This window comes from Pinus tabuliformis, chromosome 4_1 (genome assembly GCF_031772625.1).
Source record: "Pinus tabuliformis cultivar Carrire ecotype Pingquan chromosome 4_1, CPIR1, whole genome shotgun sequence".
NCBI classification, from domain to species: Eukaryota; Viridiplantae; Streptophyta; class Pinopsida; order Pinales; family Pinaceae; genus Pinus; species Pinus tabuliformis.
Genome location: NC_142303.1, coordinates 198,883,258 through 198,900,024, shown reverse-complemented (window position 1 = coordinate 198,900,024; position 16,767 = coordinate 198,883,258). Strand labels below are relative to the sequence as shown.

Sequence of the window (16,767 nt, the reverse complement as noted above, 5' to 3'; positions counted from 1 at the left end):
TCATAAATAAGGCTGGCGCATTTGTTAATCCAAAGGGTACCATTGTAAATTCATAGTGTCCAAAACGTGTCCGGAATGCAGTCTTTAGAAATATCATTTTCAGAAATCCTTAGCTGATGGTATCCTAAGCGAAGATCAATTTTTGAAAAGACAACAGCTCCTTTCATTTGATCGAAAAGATCATTGATTCGAGGCATAGGGTATTGATTCTTTACTGTAGCTCGATTCAAGTCTCGATAATCTATGCATAATCTTAAAGATCCATCTTTCTTCTTCACAAAAATTACAGGAGCGCCCCAAGGTGATGAACTAGGCCGAATATGCCCTATATTCAGTAGTTCCTTTAATTGAATTTGCAATTCCTGAAGTTCTGGAGCTGTCATTCTATAAGGCGTTTTAGAGATTGGTTGGGTACCTGGTTTTAATTCAATAGTGAGATCCAATTCTCTTACCGGGGGTAATCCAGGTAGTTCTTTTGGAAATATATCCGGGAATTCGGCTAACACCGGATATTGTTCTAAGGATGGCCCTTTTCCATGGCTTACTTCTTGAATTGCATAAGCCTGACAACCTTTCCTTAAACAACGCTTCATCTGCGTTGCTGAAATGTAGCGTAAGGAAACTTCCCTCCTGATTCCTTGGATTTGGATTACTTCTCCTTCATCATTTATGCCTAGAATCCTTTTCCCATAACAGTCTACCCAAGCTTGGTGAGCTTCTAGCCAGTCCATACCTATGATAAGATCATACGTTCCTAAGGCTGTGACATAAACTTTCAGTTTAGTCGCACAGACCCCTAGGTCAATTTTGCATTGATCCACACTCAAGCCCACGGTTTGGAGTTCTCCTGAGGCCAGTTCCACTTGGTGGAAATCATTTTGTCTACGAGCTGCCAACTCACATTTGTTTAATGCATATGATGAAATGAAACTATCTGTTGCACCAGTGTCAAATAAGATTTTGAGTTTTATACCATTGATAATACCTGAAGATTCCACTACAGTGGATTGATGTGCTGCTTGGCCGTTGCCGACTACTGCGTGAATTCTATGATTACCTCGATTGTTTGATATCGGTCCCTTTCTAGTCCTATGCAATATATTCGACGAAGCTTCTGGGCAGTCACGTTGAAAATGCGGTCCCCCACATCCCCAACAATTAAGCTGCGTTGATCCTCTTGAATCGGGACGTGAATTTCTAGAGAATGAGTTTCGTCCTCTCATGTTGATTCCTCTCGAATTTCTTCCTCTACTGGCAGTCCCTCGAGATGTCCATGCACTGGTGTTTGATGATTCCGCGGCTATAGTGTTTACTACCATGGAAGCTCTTGTCCCCACATTTCTTGGGGTAAACCTGTTACTGTAAGGTGACCTCGAGCCACCTTCTCTGAAGAAGTTTCGGGGGGTCTTTCCTAGAAATCCTGGTTGGATAGGCCCTGTTGGCCCCATATCTTTTTTGATTCCAAGATGTTCTTCTGCATAACGACCACATTCGACTGCCTCGGCTACTGATGATGGTTTCCACATGCTTACCAAGGCTCTGATGCGAGGATTTAACCCAAATATGAAGCGTTCAACTTGACGTTCATCAGAGTCTAAGTAGTGAATGTATTTTACCAGCTCCATAAACCTTATCTCGTACTCTTCCACCGTTTTACTTCCCTGAATTAATGTATGAAAGGCTCTGGCTTGCTGTTGTTGAAAGTATGGAGGTAAATACTTTGCGCGGAACCTTTCCTCAAATAGTTCCCAAGGGACATTATCCGATGTAAGGTGTAACTGCTTCTCCAGATTTCCCCACCAAATCAAGGCGCTTTCCTTTAATTGAAACACGGCAATTTTTGTTTTTGCAGAAGAAGAATATTTTCTTAACCTAAAGCACCGGTTCATTCCTTCTAACCACGCTTCAGCGCGTTCACCTGCTCGACCTCCTGAGAATTCTGGGAGTCTAATTTTCTGAAGCTCCCTGGAAATGTCTTCTTTCGGTCTTCTGGGCTCAAAATTATTTGGTTCCGCTGAACTGGTGGCTACATGCTGAAATTCCTCTTTGGTTTTAGCCTTAGTTGATTCCTTTAATGTCTCCAATAAGGCTTCCAAAGAGTTCATTATCACAGTCAACTCTGGCGCTGGGGCGTTTGATGTTGATAATGGTCTAGGTGGTGACGATTGTGATGGGGATGATGATGGCGACGGTGGCGGCATTAATGGTGGTGATGCTGCCTGGTCACGTCGTCGTCGCTCATACGTCCTTACCATTGTAATGGTCCCTGAACACATAATAAAATTTCTATAAAAATTTTGAGGTAGACAACCGAATTTAACACATAATTTTCTTTTGCAACTTCACATTTGTAAACGGGTATAGTTTTGCTATTTTTATCTGCTAGGCGGATTTCACTGGTACCGAGGTCAAGGAGGGTGGTCTCGCGACCTCCTTGTCCTAATGCAGGGTATTCGATCCTAATGTGAATAATGCAGAAGTATGGTTATAAGCTCCTAAGGTAAGACATCCAAAGTTTGTTCACCGATGACATCTATGATTAAAAAAATAAAATAAAATGTCTCGTTACAATGTACCTCGGTAACATACCCGCCATACCTCAATCTAGCTACTACCTTTAAAGAAGGTCATACATACTTATATTTTTGAATATATTACTTAGATATGGATTAAACCTATAATAAAATGAAGGGTTATTCTGGTTCCAAATCAGTTTGTCCTTTAGCCGGAAAATTTACCATAGACATGTCATGATTACAATCTAGGAGAGATACAGTTCAGCAGTATACCATAATGTAGGTTGGGGTCAACTGAAGGATAAATTCAGATCAATAGTCAAATTGTACCTAAAATGTAGGTCAGTGGTCTACATATTGCAGTTGATCAGGCAATGAAGAAAGTAGTTCTTTTAATGTTTCCACAGCATCCTTCTTTGAAATTTGAGTGACCGAGGACCCAAGGTACCAACACTGTGCGACATCCACTTTTACTGAAATCATGGTAATCCAAGCTCTCTTCCTGAGCGGTTGCATTGCCCAATTTCACAGCATGTGATATTCAAGGAGCAAGCCTAACTGACCCTTCTCTCAAAGTTAGATCTCATGTCTTGGTAACCAGGCTTTGAACAAGCCACACTAGATTAGTATTTTCTTATTATCCTCATTTGCTTGAGGTGAATTGCTTTTGCTAAAACTGATAAGTACCTACTCCTCATTCTTTGTACCGGACTCTCTTAAAATGAGACTCAGTTTTGTATTATAAGAATTATGGTGATGGCTTTTATATTTTACTTCTATTTATAGACATGATTATTTCTTAGTATGAACTTACCATTAATTGGAAACCCAACTCTTTACAAAAAGAATATATGTTGCATATATAAAGGGCATAGAAGAATGCTAGACCAAATTGGAGTTTTATGATCTACTGACTTGATGTACTTGGAAATAACTTCTATTCCTTAATCTTAGTGTTAAGTGCTGTAAAGTATACACAAGGTTTCCTAATTAAGCTCTGTATAAGGTCATACATGCAGCTTTGTGCCTCTGTTCAAAATGTCATTGGCATAAAAATAATTAAGTATTTAAAGTGGACATTCAACAGATAATGTAGCATAAAGGCAATATAAGGTATGTAATTTTAACAGTTCACCATGGCACATGACATGGGTAATTGGCATTTGCATTCAGTAAACTTGAATGCATTTGGGGACAGTGTACAGATTATAAGAGGTTAGTTTAATAGTATGTAAATAAAATGATCTATACTATCCTTTCCTACATTAGTGCACCATCTCATTTCTAGATGTTTTAAGAGCCACCTACAGGCATTATGTAACGGGACTACAAAATCAAAACTTTGTAAGATCATGGCAATGTTAGAGCTACTTTTAGAGATGACCTAGCAATGCATTATATTGAAACTACTCTGTACCTAAACACAAATTCTTGTATGTAAGTACGTTTATGTACATCTAATTTTGTTTATAAGCTCACGAGATTGTACTGGAAGATCATAAAGTTATGGTTCTGGAAAAATACAAGTTTGCTGAGTTTAATCATTATTGTAGAACCTTCATAAATTTCAGCACGGAACTTAGTTTTGAAGAATTATTGAAGTAGTATCGATGATAACAAGTATGGATTAAACTTTTTGCTAACCACTTCTCAAGATTGCACCGGTGTTTGCAAAAATTCATGATGCTGGAGCAATTAATCTACGAAAATGGTTGACCTCTTTCCAAATCTTTGCATTATTTTTAAACTGATAACGTTGCCTTTTCTCGATTCCTTATTAAAGGAATTGATGCAATAGCAAGGTTTTGATAATTTCCTTGTGGTTACAAAAGTGCCTATGGTAATAAATTACCATTTGTTTTATATTTATAGCAACAGGCAAATTGGAGATGAGATTAAGGAGTTTAGAGGACCTATGGCTCAGAGACCTGGAGATACTCAAATGGGTCCCAAAACATGCCATCTTTGATTTAATGATTGCTATCAAGGTTGCTGTTATGCACAATGTACAACATGCAAAATTATGACAGCAAACAGCAAACAACCTATAATTCATGGTGATCAAAACAAGGCTTTTGAATAAATAAATAATTGAAAGGGTTGCAGCAACTTTCTAATGGTTGAAAATGCATAACACAGCTGTCAATGGTAGCTGTCAGCATCTAAAATGGTTCCAAGACTCCTTCAACATATCAAAATATGTTTAAATTCGAGAGAAGTTACAACAAATACTTATAAGGAAGTTTGAAAAAATTTGTGGTTCGAGCTTTTGGCAAGCCATCACAGCAGCCATCAAGGATTCCCATGCAACGCAGAGGTGGACTGAAGCTTTGCTACATCAGATGACTGTTGCAAATATTAATGATGTAGGAGTTTATTGGATAATTTGGACATTATTCAACACTATATTCAAGAATCAAGCAATTATCAGGACATTATTTACTGAGAAGTTTCTATTTTGGAAAGTTTTCCCGTATCCTGCTTTAGATGGATATTGCAATTTTCTGCCTTTCGTTCCTCACCTGTAATGGTAGGGTGTTTGCAAGAGCAAACAAACAAAATTCAGTTTGACGCGGTGAGGCACCTAGTTGAGTTATGGGCCAAAATAGACTTTGTTCAACGGCTTCCATGAGTCAACAAGCATATATTTCAGCGGCTGTTGGTCTTTAAAAGATGGCTACCATGAGTATTAATAATTCGGTTTTGTTAGTTCTTGCGCCGCCATTCGGTCCTCGCTAGATCCCTGGTTGGGACTCTTCCCGAAGTTGCGCTGCGTCCAGACGCGCTTAGCCGTGAATACGAACCCAAGAACATCGGTCGAGTATGGAATTTTATGGTTCCAATTACGAAGGGATTCAACCAACGGTGGCGTATACGTCATGCACTGCGAGACAACATTGAGGAAGCAAGTATTTCCTAAATTCCGAAGCCCTGCGCCGGTGTTATTGTCGAAAAATTACAGCTCTCTATTGGTTCCAGTGTTGAATCCTCAGATTAAGACAAAACAACAGCCAAGGGCCCTGCGTTCTAATAATCCAAATCCATAAGCCACGAGGTTTGGTGTTCGACTCCACTCGAATAGGAAGAAGTCGAAGATTCAAGTTGCTGTTGAACTACTCCTCCATCGAGAACAGAATTTGATGTAGAAGGAAGGGAAAAATGCCATTGGACTCTGTAAAACTCGATCAGCCAGTGTTCTTCTTCTGCACCTTTTGAACAGGGAAGAAAACGCCTCCCGCCTCCAGTTTGGGTCGGATCCGGATTAAACGCATAACCTGTGCGTTCCAACAACCGCGCTTTACCAATCTCGTTCTGGGTCCATTCTCAGACTCGACCAAAGATTCGGCTGGTAAAATTACAACTCCCAAGTTCAGCCAAAACGCATGGCAGAACCTACACAAACTGCACGTGACAGAAATTTGGCAAATACAATGATGAATATGGCATACAATACTGCGCGGTTCTTGGCTTCCTCGACAAGATCCCGCAGTTTGTCCATGCTTTTCTTCTCCGCGCGAAGCGTCCGGAATCACTGTAAAACGCCGTAGAGACTCACGCGGGGACTGGATTAATTCGAATTAAAATTCCCTCACTCAAAATTCTTTCAAAGGAGACAAATTACCACTGTAAAACGCCGTAGAGAGCTCACGCGTCTAGGGTTTTGTGGTAACACACAGCGCTCGTAAAGATTGCTGGTCCAAGAACGAAAAGCCAGATGCGTTTAGGGAAGGGGCCGTCTCTATGAAACCGCAAAAATGTAACCGAGAATTTTTTACAAGTTTTTACGCAGCAGAATTAAATCACAAAATGTACAAGAGCGTAGGGCCTGTGAGGTCCCGAAGGGTTTGAACACGCGCTCTGATACCATGTATAACGACCATAAACTGAAATTCGGTAATAACCAGAACTAAATACAGTAAGAACCAAAACTGAACTGAAATACAGTAAAAGAATTTGGACACCTACCTGAACTGCTGCTTGCTCTGGTGTTGTTGATGGCGTTGTGGTTGCTTCTGATACCAATTACCGGGAAACCAATTCCACCCAGCCTAGACTGAGCAAAGCCTGGCTGCTCAATCCAGTAAGCTTCCCAACAGAAGCTTACTGTCCCCCGTGCCCAGAACCTCAGACTGATTAAAGCTCTTCCAATGGCAAAATCTCTCTCACTGCTGAATTCCTCCTCTGGTTTCTAGCTCTGTTCTTTTTCCCCCCTGTTCTCGGTTCAGACCTCCGGTTTTAACCACGGGCTTGGCGGTGGCCGCCCTCCCGCATGCAACCACCGCCTCCCTCCCTGTTGCCACGCTCCTGTCCACGTCTCTCAGACCAGAAGCTAATCCCTTCGTGCTTTATGACTCAGTCACGTGGTTTGGCCTTTAACTCTATTATGTTTTATGTATTTGATTTTGGGTATTCCATTTCTAAATTATAAAGTTTGTTTTGTATTTTTAATATGATTTACATATATATTCTAAATATGAAGTTTCATTAATATTATTTTAAATATAAAGTTTATAACTTTATATTGATTATTTTTTTATTTTTTTTTTTTTTTTTTATTTTTTTTTTTTTATTTCTTAACTTTTATAAATGGGTCATTACATCCTAGATTGGGAGATCAAAGTCTTTCACTGTTGCTGGAAGCTATCAGTTGTCGTAAGTTGCTGGATAGTCGAAGTTGCTGAGAAGAAGTCAAAATTCTGAAGGCTACTTGGTGTGGAGGGAAGGTCTGGTCTTGGTCTAGGGTGAAGAGTCTTAAAGAATACTATTAAAAGTAAGAATTATCTTGTTTTTCCCTTTGAGGGGGTTTTTTCCCTTGCATGTGCCTACATATGGTGTCTTTTGTTTTATGTGTTGCTGCTTTTGGTAATTGCTTGATGAACTAAGGAAAGAAGATATAAAAAATTGTAATAATAAGAAACATCACAAGTAATTATCAAGATCAAGAAAATCTTTATTGCCTTTATGATTTTCCAACATGGTATTAGAGCTTTGGTGAAGGAGAAAGAAAAAGGCAGTCTCAAGCACTTGATATATTCATAGGTACTGTCTCAGGGAAAGAGTCTATTATATTCAAGGAGGATGTCTAACTCAATCAAGGGTGAGAACAAACTTGAAGGTGCATCTAACTTCAGATCCTGGAAGAAGAGGATTGACATAATCCTTGAGAAGAACAAGGTGCTAGATTTGGTAAAAGGAATTGTAAAGAAGCCTACAAAAGAAGCCAATGATGTCGACAAAGTGAATTTCAGGGATTTAGAATTGGTGGCTATGACTTTGATGGTAGAAGGGATAAAAGACAATCTTGTCCCATTCATAGCTAACATCCGTCATGTTTAGGAGATATATAAAGCCTTGTCAAAGGTGTTCGCTATTAAGGACATGGGTCAAGTAGCGAGTTTGAAGAATGAGTTGAGGACTGCGAAGATGACTAAAGTAGATACTGTGGCAACCTTCTTTGTGAAGATAAGTATTTCATTTCTTTTCAGTTTTGGGTTCATGTACTCATTCAATTTTGATTATATTGAATACTAATCACCTTTTTCCCTCTGTTGTCTTGACTAGGGAAAACATCTGAAAGAAGGAGGATCTCTCAAGACAAGGTTAGTCAAGAAACAAAGGTATGCTTTGAATACATTGATTGAAAGGATTATTCATTTGATGATCTATTACTAACTCTGTTATGACTAGCTGTATTGAATCTTAGTGATTCTTGTTTGGGTGATTCATCTTTTGATAAATCTACCCACCCCATTCATATTCTTGATTGACTATGTAGAACCCTAGATAGGTTTTGGAAAACCCTAACTGAAGGGTATGCTATTGAGAATGTCTGAAATCCTAAAAGCTGATTAGGGATATTGTAAAATGCTAGTTGAAGTTTTGCTGATAATGTCATGTTTGGGATTTCAGTATGATCGGGAAACCCTAACTTATTAGGGTTGAGTGATAAGGTTTAAAATCCAGGAACCTTTGAAGTTTTGGTAATGTAGGGTTTGCTATGTTTTTACATTGGAACCCTAGCTCATTGGGGATTGGTGGAATGTGTGAGCAAGACCCTATATTGTCTTAGAAATGATTTCCTTGGTATGTGTGTGTTTGTCTAATAAAATCCTAGTGTAATCAAGATGGTTGTGTGTCTAACTCTTATTGATATTTGTGAAGTTGGGTTTGAATAACACATGATATGAAATGTATTTGCATGATAATGAAGTCTAGGCATATAGAGATATGTCCTTTTGGTTGAAATCCTAGGTTGGTCTAGGTCAAATGCATTTATTAGATATGATATGCTTATGTATGGTTGTGAATTCCTAGATATGTTTGCTGACCTAGTCATTAATGGTCATGAGTCTAAATGGAAGTCCTCTGAGATTCTAGGATGATGATGTATTGAAATCTAGGGTGTTATAGCTAAACACTAGTGAAGTTAAAATTGTCTAGTATGTGTGATATAACAATCTGAAATCTATTAGATGATTGTTGAAAATGAAAATCTAGGGTTTTGCAGTTAAATCCTAGTAGTGACATTGTCTAGTGTGAAATGTAACAATATGAGATCTATGTATGTAATGATTGTTGAAATTGTGAAAATGGAATTATAAGGTTTTGGAGTTAAACCCCAGTCAAAGTAAAATCTCTGGAATATGATGGTATGAGTTTTGTATAAGTTTGTTGAATTTGTGAAAAATGGAATTCTAGGGTTTTGAGGTTGAGCCTTAGTCGAAGTAGAAATCTTTGATGAATATTGACTATATGATAACTTGAGATTTGTGAGAGATTTGTTGAAATTTGAATTTTTGGTTGAGATTGATGATTGCTCGAAAATCTAGAGTTTTCAACTAACCCTAGTAGTAGTTGGTCATGTTAGTGACTGATTGATGGTTGATTGAAAAATCTAGGGGTTTGGAACTAACCCTAGTGAAAGTTGGTCAGGTTAATGACTAAGCTGTGATTGACTTTGATTGATTATTTTGTACGAAATCTAGGATTTATATGAATGATAGATGCTTTGTAGATCTATATGTATTTTGAATTGTTTCTAGGGTTTGCTATATGTTGTAGTAAGGTATGTCATACCTTTGGAAGACACATTGAAACCCTAGATGGAATGAATGTTGTTATGAAGTAGTCTAGGGTGTATAAAGTCCCTAGCAAGATGTTGAAGAGTATATATCTCTTGTTTGTAATTAAGTCTGGTTATTTGAAATGAATAAAGTTGAAATGCTTCAGTGTTTTTGATATGGCTAACATCATGCTTCTATAGATTTGGTTGTACTTGCTATCTAAGCTATGCAGGTACACAATCTTCAACTTTGTGAAGATGTTCCATGTGACAAGCACGCTGTGTTGGTACACACAATCTTCACCTTGGTGAAGATGCTAGATGTGACAAGCATGATGAGGATGATAATAACTTTGATGAAATGGTTGGAAGCCATAAAAGATTCCCCGATGACGAAAAGAAGAAGTAGAACTCCCTAGGTTAAGAGGGAGCTTGAATGGAATAAAACTCCCCAGGATAAGAGGATGGTTGAGAATATTCCTTGTATAGGAATGATTAGATCCTCTCTGTTTAAGAGGAAGTGACAGATATGATTCTCTGCTTCATGTGTCATGCACTAGACCAAGACTAAAAATCGTAAGTTTTAGTGAGGGCCATGAGTAGGAGAAGGAAATTGGAGAATGCATTTTGAGGTGCTGCTGATAGAAGGAAAGCAGGATCCGATTGAATAATATGTTGCTGCATATGAAGTAGGAAGAATAACGTATGATTAAGGAATCTTTTGTCAAAGATTCGGTTGATAGTCCTCCTATGGAAGGTTGAGAAGCAACATCTGTTGTTTGTAAGACCCCGAAGATTTGTATTTGTTTATGTACTTGTGAAAGTATATTATTGGTTGGTGTTGTGTTTGTACAGGTGAATCTCTCAAAGGATTTGATAGCATGCTGGTTACCAATCAGTTTGATCGGGAAAGATTGGTCATTCTTGATATGCTATATCAAGGGGTGCTGAGGCTTTGTGAGTGAAGCATTGCCTAAGAGGACATCTGGCCGGTACATTGTGTTGATGTCTAGAAGTTGGAAAGGTGGTGTTGATCATTGAGCTCTATTTTGGATAAACACCTGGATTTTTGGGTTGATGGATAACAAGTTACTGTCAAATTTGGAGAGCTCAAGTTTTGCTCTTCGTTGATATGTAGCAACTGATGGAGTGAAGAGTAGCAACTAATGTAGCAAGTATTGATCCACCGCTGCATATTTCAGTATTGATTCTAGAGATGCATATTTTGAAAATTCGTGATACTATTTTGTTGATGGGGTATGGACAATGCTGTTGGAGATTCATGTTTCTCATGTGAGTTTGACGAGTTTGATTTATTCGGAGAATTGAAACGTTGAGTAGCTTCATTATTTTGGAGTATTTGATCGGGTGTAATCTTTAACTTGTCACAAATACAGGTCAACATCACCATTGCTTGATTATGATTTAGATCCACCTTATTTGAAAGGATTGCATGATCCTTTTTAAATTCGTTATGGTTTTGCTCGAGCTGATTCTCTTCTTCTCTTTGTTGTATCTTGGAGCTCCTCGATTTTCTCGCCATGTTTGGTCACCTTAGTCTCAAGATCTATCAATCTTTTATTAAAATCAGCCATTGACATTGATGAAGATATTGAGCGTGTATGAGGTGGAGTATACTTATCCAGCATAACCTTTTTTCCTTTCCTTGACCCCAATTTTTTTTATATTTAAATAATATAATATATATTTTTTTTTAATGAGCTTTTTTTAAAATTTAATTTGATATATATATATATATATATATATATATATATGGAATTAAATAATAATAAGTTTTCTAATTTTATTTTTATTATAAACAATATAATTTAATAATTATAAAGTTTTATAACTATAATATAAATATATAGTTATAATGGTATAATAGTTAAAAAAACAGCGTGACTGTTCGTGGGGACAAAATAGAATAGTGGGTTCAAGGTAACGAAGGTCAACGAAGGACAATGACTTGAATGAATCAACGGACGACAATGACTCGAATGAATCAACGAACGACAATGGAAGACAGGGTATGAATTGGTAGGGAAATAGTCAAATATGATGATGGTGTGGAGGGTGTGGTCAGGGAAGCAGCTTGGCAAAACGACGTTTGACCGGGGGACTGTCAATGCACTGGAGTCGGGGGGGGGGGGGGGGCTCGAATGAGTGAAGGAGGCGAATTGGTAGTAGAATGAAAAAGGGACGGTGAACAGTGACTTGAATGGGAGTCGAGCGAAGCGTGGGAATGGGTGGCAATGATTGGAGACAAGTATGGAAGACCACACAAAGGACAGACGAACAATATGAAGGAGGATGGATGAACGAAGAGCATGCGGAGTAGTGTGGTTGCAGGGAGAATCGATTGCTCTGATACCAAATGATACATGTACAATTTTATATATGTATTTTATTTATAACTTTTGATTGATGATTGTTTACATTAAGGGTCCCTGGCTTATATACTGCCATGGGTACCCTTTTGGGAAAGGGCATGATCTTATGATCTTGCCCTTTCGTCTAATCAACCTAAAATTACCCTAATTAATTTTTACATAACATTTATTCTGATTAGTAATTTAGTACTAATAGTATTGTAGTTTGATGTATCAAAAACCATTTAGAGTCTGTATCCTGATGTATTTTGTTTCAGACATGTACTGCGCTAAGTGTTATTTTGGTATTATCATATTATGCACTCTTGCTATATAAATGATAACTTTTTCATATTTGTTTATAAATGGTTTGAATTTATATGGATGCACATGAATATATATGTTTTTCTTAAAATTTGAATATTTTATGTATTTTTGCTTAAACCGGTTTTTTGTTTTGGGTTTTTCACCGGTTCTGACCGGTTCTTGGTCCAAAGGGTCTACGGGTTCGACAACTGGTACGGTTCTGATAACTATGATAACTATGTTTAGGAGCAGCTTAGGGTTCCATTAGATGTGAGCCAGCTCACAAAAAAGGAAAAAATGGCTTTTTGCAACTTGGGCTGCACGGTATAGACTTGGTTGGTTCAGTACCAAACCAGCTTATTCTAGTTTTAAACCTTGAACCAGACCGATTTGGGTCCCAAACTGTTAAAAGCAGTTGGTTCCATCAGTTTCAATAATATTGCCATGTACTTCTCTAGGTCCACCACACCTACATGATCTCTCCTCACCCCAAGCGCCCTCCAGTCAAGCACAAGCCTCCATGCAAGCCACCTAATGTGGTCAAGATATCTAGCACTCAAACCCTCCTTGAGAATGCCGAAGACTCCTCCAAAGCAAGTTGTCCCCCAAGGAAGCCACTTGCACTCTTCCGTGTGTGCATCATGAAAAATGTCATAATGTTGTCTAGGTCTATCACTGAACAATCAAGGGTCATGCATACACCACACACCCCTCATCACATGAAGCACTGCCAAGCATCATGGTAACACTTTCCAGGTAACCTTTTGCCTTTTATCTTTTACCCTTTGTCGGTGATCAAGCCTCGAAAAGTAATTCTTCGATAATTCTTCCTATAAAACAATGAAACATCATGCCCTACAGAAGAAAGAACAAAGAAAACATGGTTAAACTTCTTATCTATTCTTTACTGACAGGCGTGATATTGAGGGAGCCATTTTAAATTATGTTTGTCTGAATTGCTTGCAAAAATAAACATTCTTACTTGAAATTTTTCTGAAATTAATTGAAGAACGTAGCATGTGAACTTTCGATGTCTCACACACACACACACACACACACACATATACATAGATACAGAGAGAGAGAGAGAGAGAGAGAGAGAGAGAGAGAGAGAGATTTGTTTATTGCTTTGAGAATTCTAACAGTGTTTTGTTCTATTTGACTAATCTGGTACAAGGCTGAAGTAAATGAATTACAATTATTATAATATAGATTTTTGGTTTTATTTACCATCAGGCGATGTGCAGGTTCAACTGTGGTGCAGTGATCTGGTCATGGAAGAAGAACGCACTCTTCTAGGAAAATGGGATGTTCGCGCAGCACTTGCATCCTCTGCACATTTGTATGGACCAGAGAATATAGACAGAAAAGGCAGTGCCCCTCGGCATGTAATGTTTAAGTTCCGAGATCCTGTGAGGTGTAGGATCATATGGATGAAGCTTAGTCTTCGGAAACCTGGATCAAGCTCAGTTGGTTCAATAGAGAGGGGATTTGATCTTTTATCTCTTGAAGGAAGGAGTTCCTTGCCACCAAGCAGGAGATCATCTTTTGGAGGTCAGCTTGCAGCTTCCCCATTTATCCATGCAAAACGGATTTTGGTGATAGGAAGGCATCTTCGAGATGATTTGGGATCAGATTGTTCATTTCAGCCCCCAGAAAAGATGAAGTTCAGGAGTTTAATGGAAAGAGGTTCTCAATATGGCCGATTCAAAGTATGTCTGTTATTAATCTAAGTGACACAAGTCCATTTCTATTTACTATATCTTTTACTTTCTAGAAACAAACTAAATATTTATATTCTCCCTACTGTGCAGGTTCAAATTGATGCCGAAAGACTCATGGATGGCGACCGAGTATTGGAACAATATGTACCTCCAATGGGTCCCCTTATAGCTGGTTTCCGATTAGATGCTTTATGTGCTGTTAAACCTATTACAAATCATTCACCTATTTATCCAATGGGAGGATTTATGGGAAGGACACTCAAAACAGTGGAAGCTGCACTAATAAGTCCACCAATTCTATTTATTCAAGTCACCGTTCACCAGGTAAAGAGAATTAGTTGAGGAAATTCCTTCTCTTAACATAGATGATGCTTTCCCTCTACAAATGAAGCTGGTTAATGCAGTCATTTTTTTGTTATTTATTCTTTTCTCATTTAGAATACCTGTGCCATAAGATTTATAATAGGACATTCGAGTCCCCTTAAGCTTGGATGTGAAACCATTGTTATTTGAGTATAATCCGAATCTCTTCAATCAGTATATTTACATCAAAAGATATGATATGCGAAGGAAAAAAGGGCCTATTTCAAAATAAATTCCAGAAGTTATATAAAATGTTTCATTATGTTAATGTTTTTCTAACAGCCTCTCGGGAAATAGACCATTTGATTTCATATCCTTTAGGGATATTTGAGTCCATTTGTACATTATTATTGTATCATGAATCCTCTCTTTTTTAACATGAGCAACATTTGCCCCACAAAAACAGAATTCTAATAAAATAGATGAATTGTTAGAGTGCTAACACCTAATGAAATGTTGTTAAAATTCTTAACATGGTTGTCCCAAATTACAAATTATTTGTAGTGAGTGCATGGTAAAGTTTGCAGTCCACCTCTCAATTGATGATAATGGAAGTCAATCTGTTGGAAAATCTACACTCTTTACCACAATTTCACATCTGCATGCCTCCAATTGGAAGAGTGAACGTAGGTAAAAAAGGGGCATTCGTCTTGTCAATATATCTTAATAAATTAAAAAAATATTTAATCTCAAATATATTAATACTTATCTCCCAACTTCCATGCCTTGTTGTGCTGATGTACCCTCTTCATTACGTGTGATGTTGCTTTGCACGCAAATTAGCTTTTGCTTCTGAACAGAACACAATCAGTTGGAAAACTCTGTATTCTTCTGTCAGCAGTCTCACATCCTGTTCCCTTTTATATACACATCTCCCTTTCAATAAGATTCCAAAAATGAACTTTTAAAACTAATACAAAGTGAGAGACATCACTGATTGCATGAAAGATAGCTGGCCTACTTGTTGCAAAACATGTCAAGTTACCAACCATATGTTTGAGCATGGACTTGTTTACCAGATTAGAGTCAATCTTGACTGAAAATTTGAGCACACCTATCAATGATGCAAAAATCGATTTTACCTCCATGAATGCCTCTTCTACATCTCATTGGCACAATATCCCTGTTACCCACCAAAATGGGTAACCCTATAGGAGAACTTTTCTCCCATTCTTTGCATCCAGGCAGCCAGCCATGCAGCCCCTGACAACCACCACTTGCTGACGACGTGCCATTACATCTCTGCCACCTGCATCAGCCATACGCTTCTCACCCATCTGGCATGAGCAAATGGACAAAGGCGGGCATCCGATCAAAAGGTACTTTACTCATTTTGCAATCAAGAGCTTATGCTTGTTTGTATTTGGCCATTTGTTATGGATTATGGGGTGACTTGGAACAAGGATGGATTTGACCGTGATCTTGTTCTCTCACCTTAAATAGGGGGGTTAATCTTCGATCCGAGTCCAATGGGGACCTCCCCTAATGGCCCAATGGTTGTAGGAGGGCACTACCTGGGAAGCCCTAATTGAGATAATGTAGTTTCATCTATTCCTATTCCATACTTCCCACTTTCCATCATACATTACAAGCTTTTATCTCACATCCATTCTTTGAGTTCAACTCACCATTGTTTCTCTGGGATTTGGCACCCATGCATCCTCATACTTGGGTAGGGCATGAAAACTTTGCCCTGGGAGGTGGATGCAACTAAAAGAAAAAGAAAGAGCATATCACAGCCACAAAACAAAACAAAACAAAGAATATCAAAATGCAAAAGATGACCAAGACATACAAATTAGCACATGGGAAAAAGCCCAGAATGAGCTCTACCTCACTCATTTTGGCTATCACCCGGTTCCTGATCACACGTTTCTCTATTACATCATGAAAATGAACCCTTGCATGTCCCAACCCCGATGAACAATGAAATGGCTCATCCTTAAGGGGTAATACAATTGTTGTACATCATTCAAAGCAAGCTCTAACCCTTTGAGCTATAAGCAGTAATACAAGGAAAAAATAAAGCAAAAGTAAAAGGCATACAGGAGGGGTGGAGAAGCAAAGGCTGAGTTGGTAACTCATGCATCTATAATTGCTCCCTCCTCACATTTATACACTTAGGATGTGGATCCCCATCATGCTAGACACATTGACCATGTCACTTGACCATGAAGTCTTCTTCCCTTTGTACCATCATTATTATTCACTAACACCTATCAATTGAAGGGTAGACTAAAGAAATGTTACATCCCCATAGGGGTTGGAAACACCTAATAGGGTTGTCTTTTAGCACCTCCAACTTAGGGAGTAAACAACATTGCGAACTCAAGGCCTTGATTTTTTAAGAGAATCCCTATTTGAAGTATTAAATAGCCCTTTATTTTGAAGCTTGGTTCACTTAGATGCAATAATGATTATTG

The 16,767-nt window shown here is 38.2% G+C and overlaps 1 protein-coding gene across 4 annotated transcripts in view; it reads left to right on the top strand.

Annotated features, from left to right (window-relative positions):
• The window catches only part of SAC9 (sacI homology domain-containing protein / WW domain-containing protein), a 339,290-nt gene that overhangs the window by 268,942 nt on the left and 53,581 nt on the right, over positions 1-16,767 (top strand). For 3 of the 4 annotated variants that reach the window (XM_089419453.1, XM_089419451.1, XM_089419452.1), the window contains 2 exons: positions 13,505-13,969; positions 14,072-14,305. In XM_089419453.1, coding sequence (XP_089275579.1) covers positions 13,505-13,969; positions 14,072-14,305 — 699 coding nt within the window. Of the gene's footprint in view, positions 1-13,493; positions 13,970-14,071; positions 14,306-16,767 lie in introns of those variants that run through there. The other variant, XM_089419454.1, reaches the window with a different exon arrangement.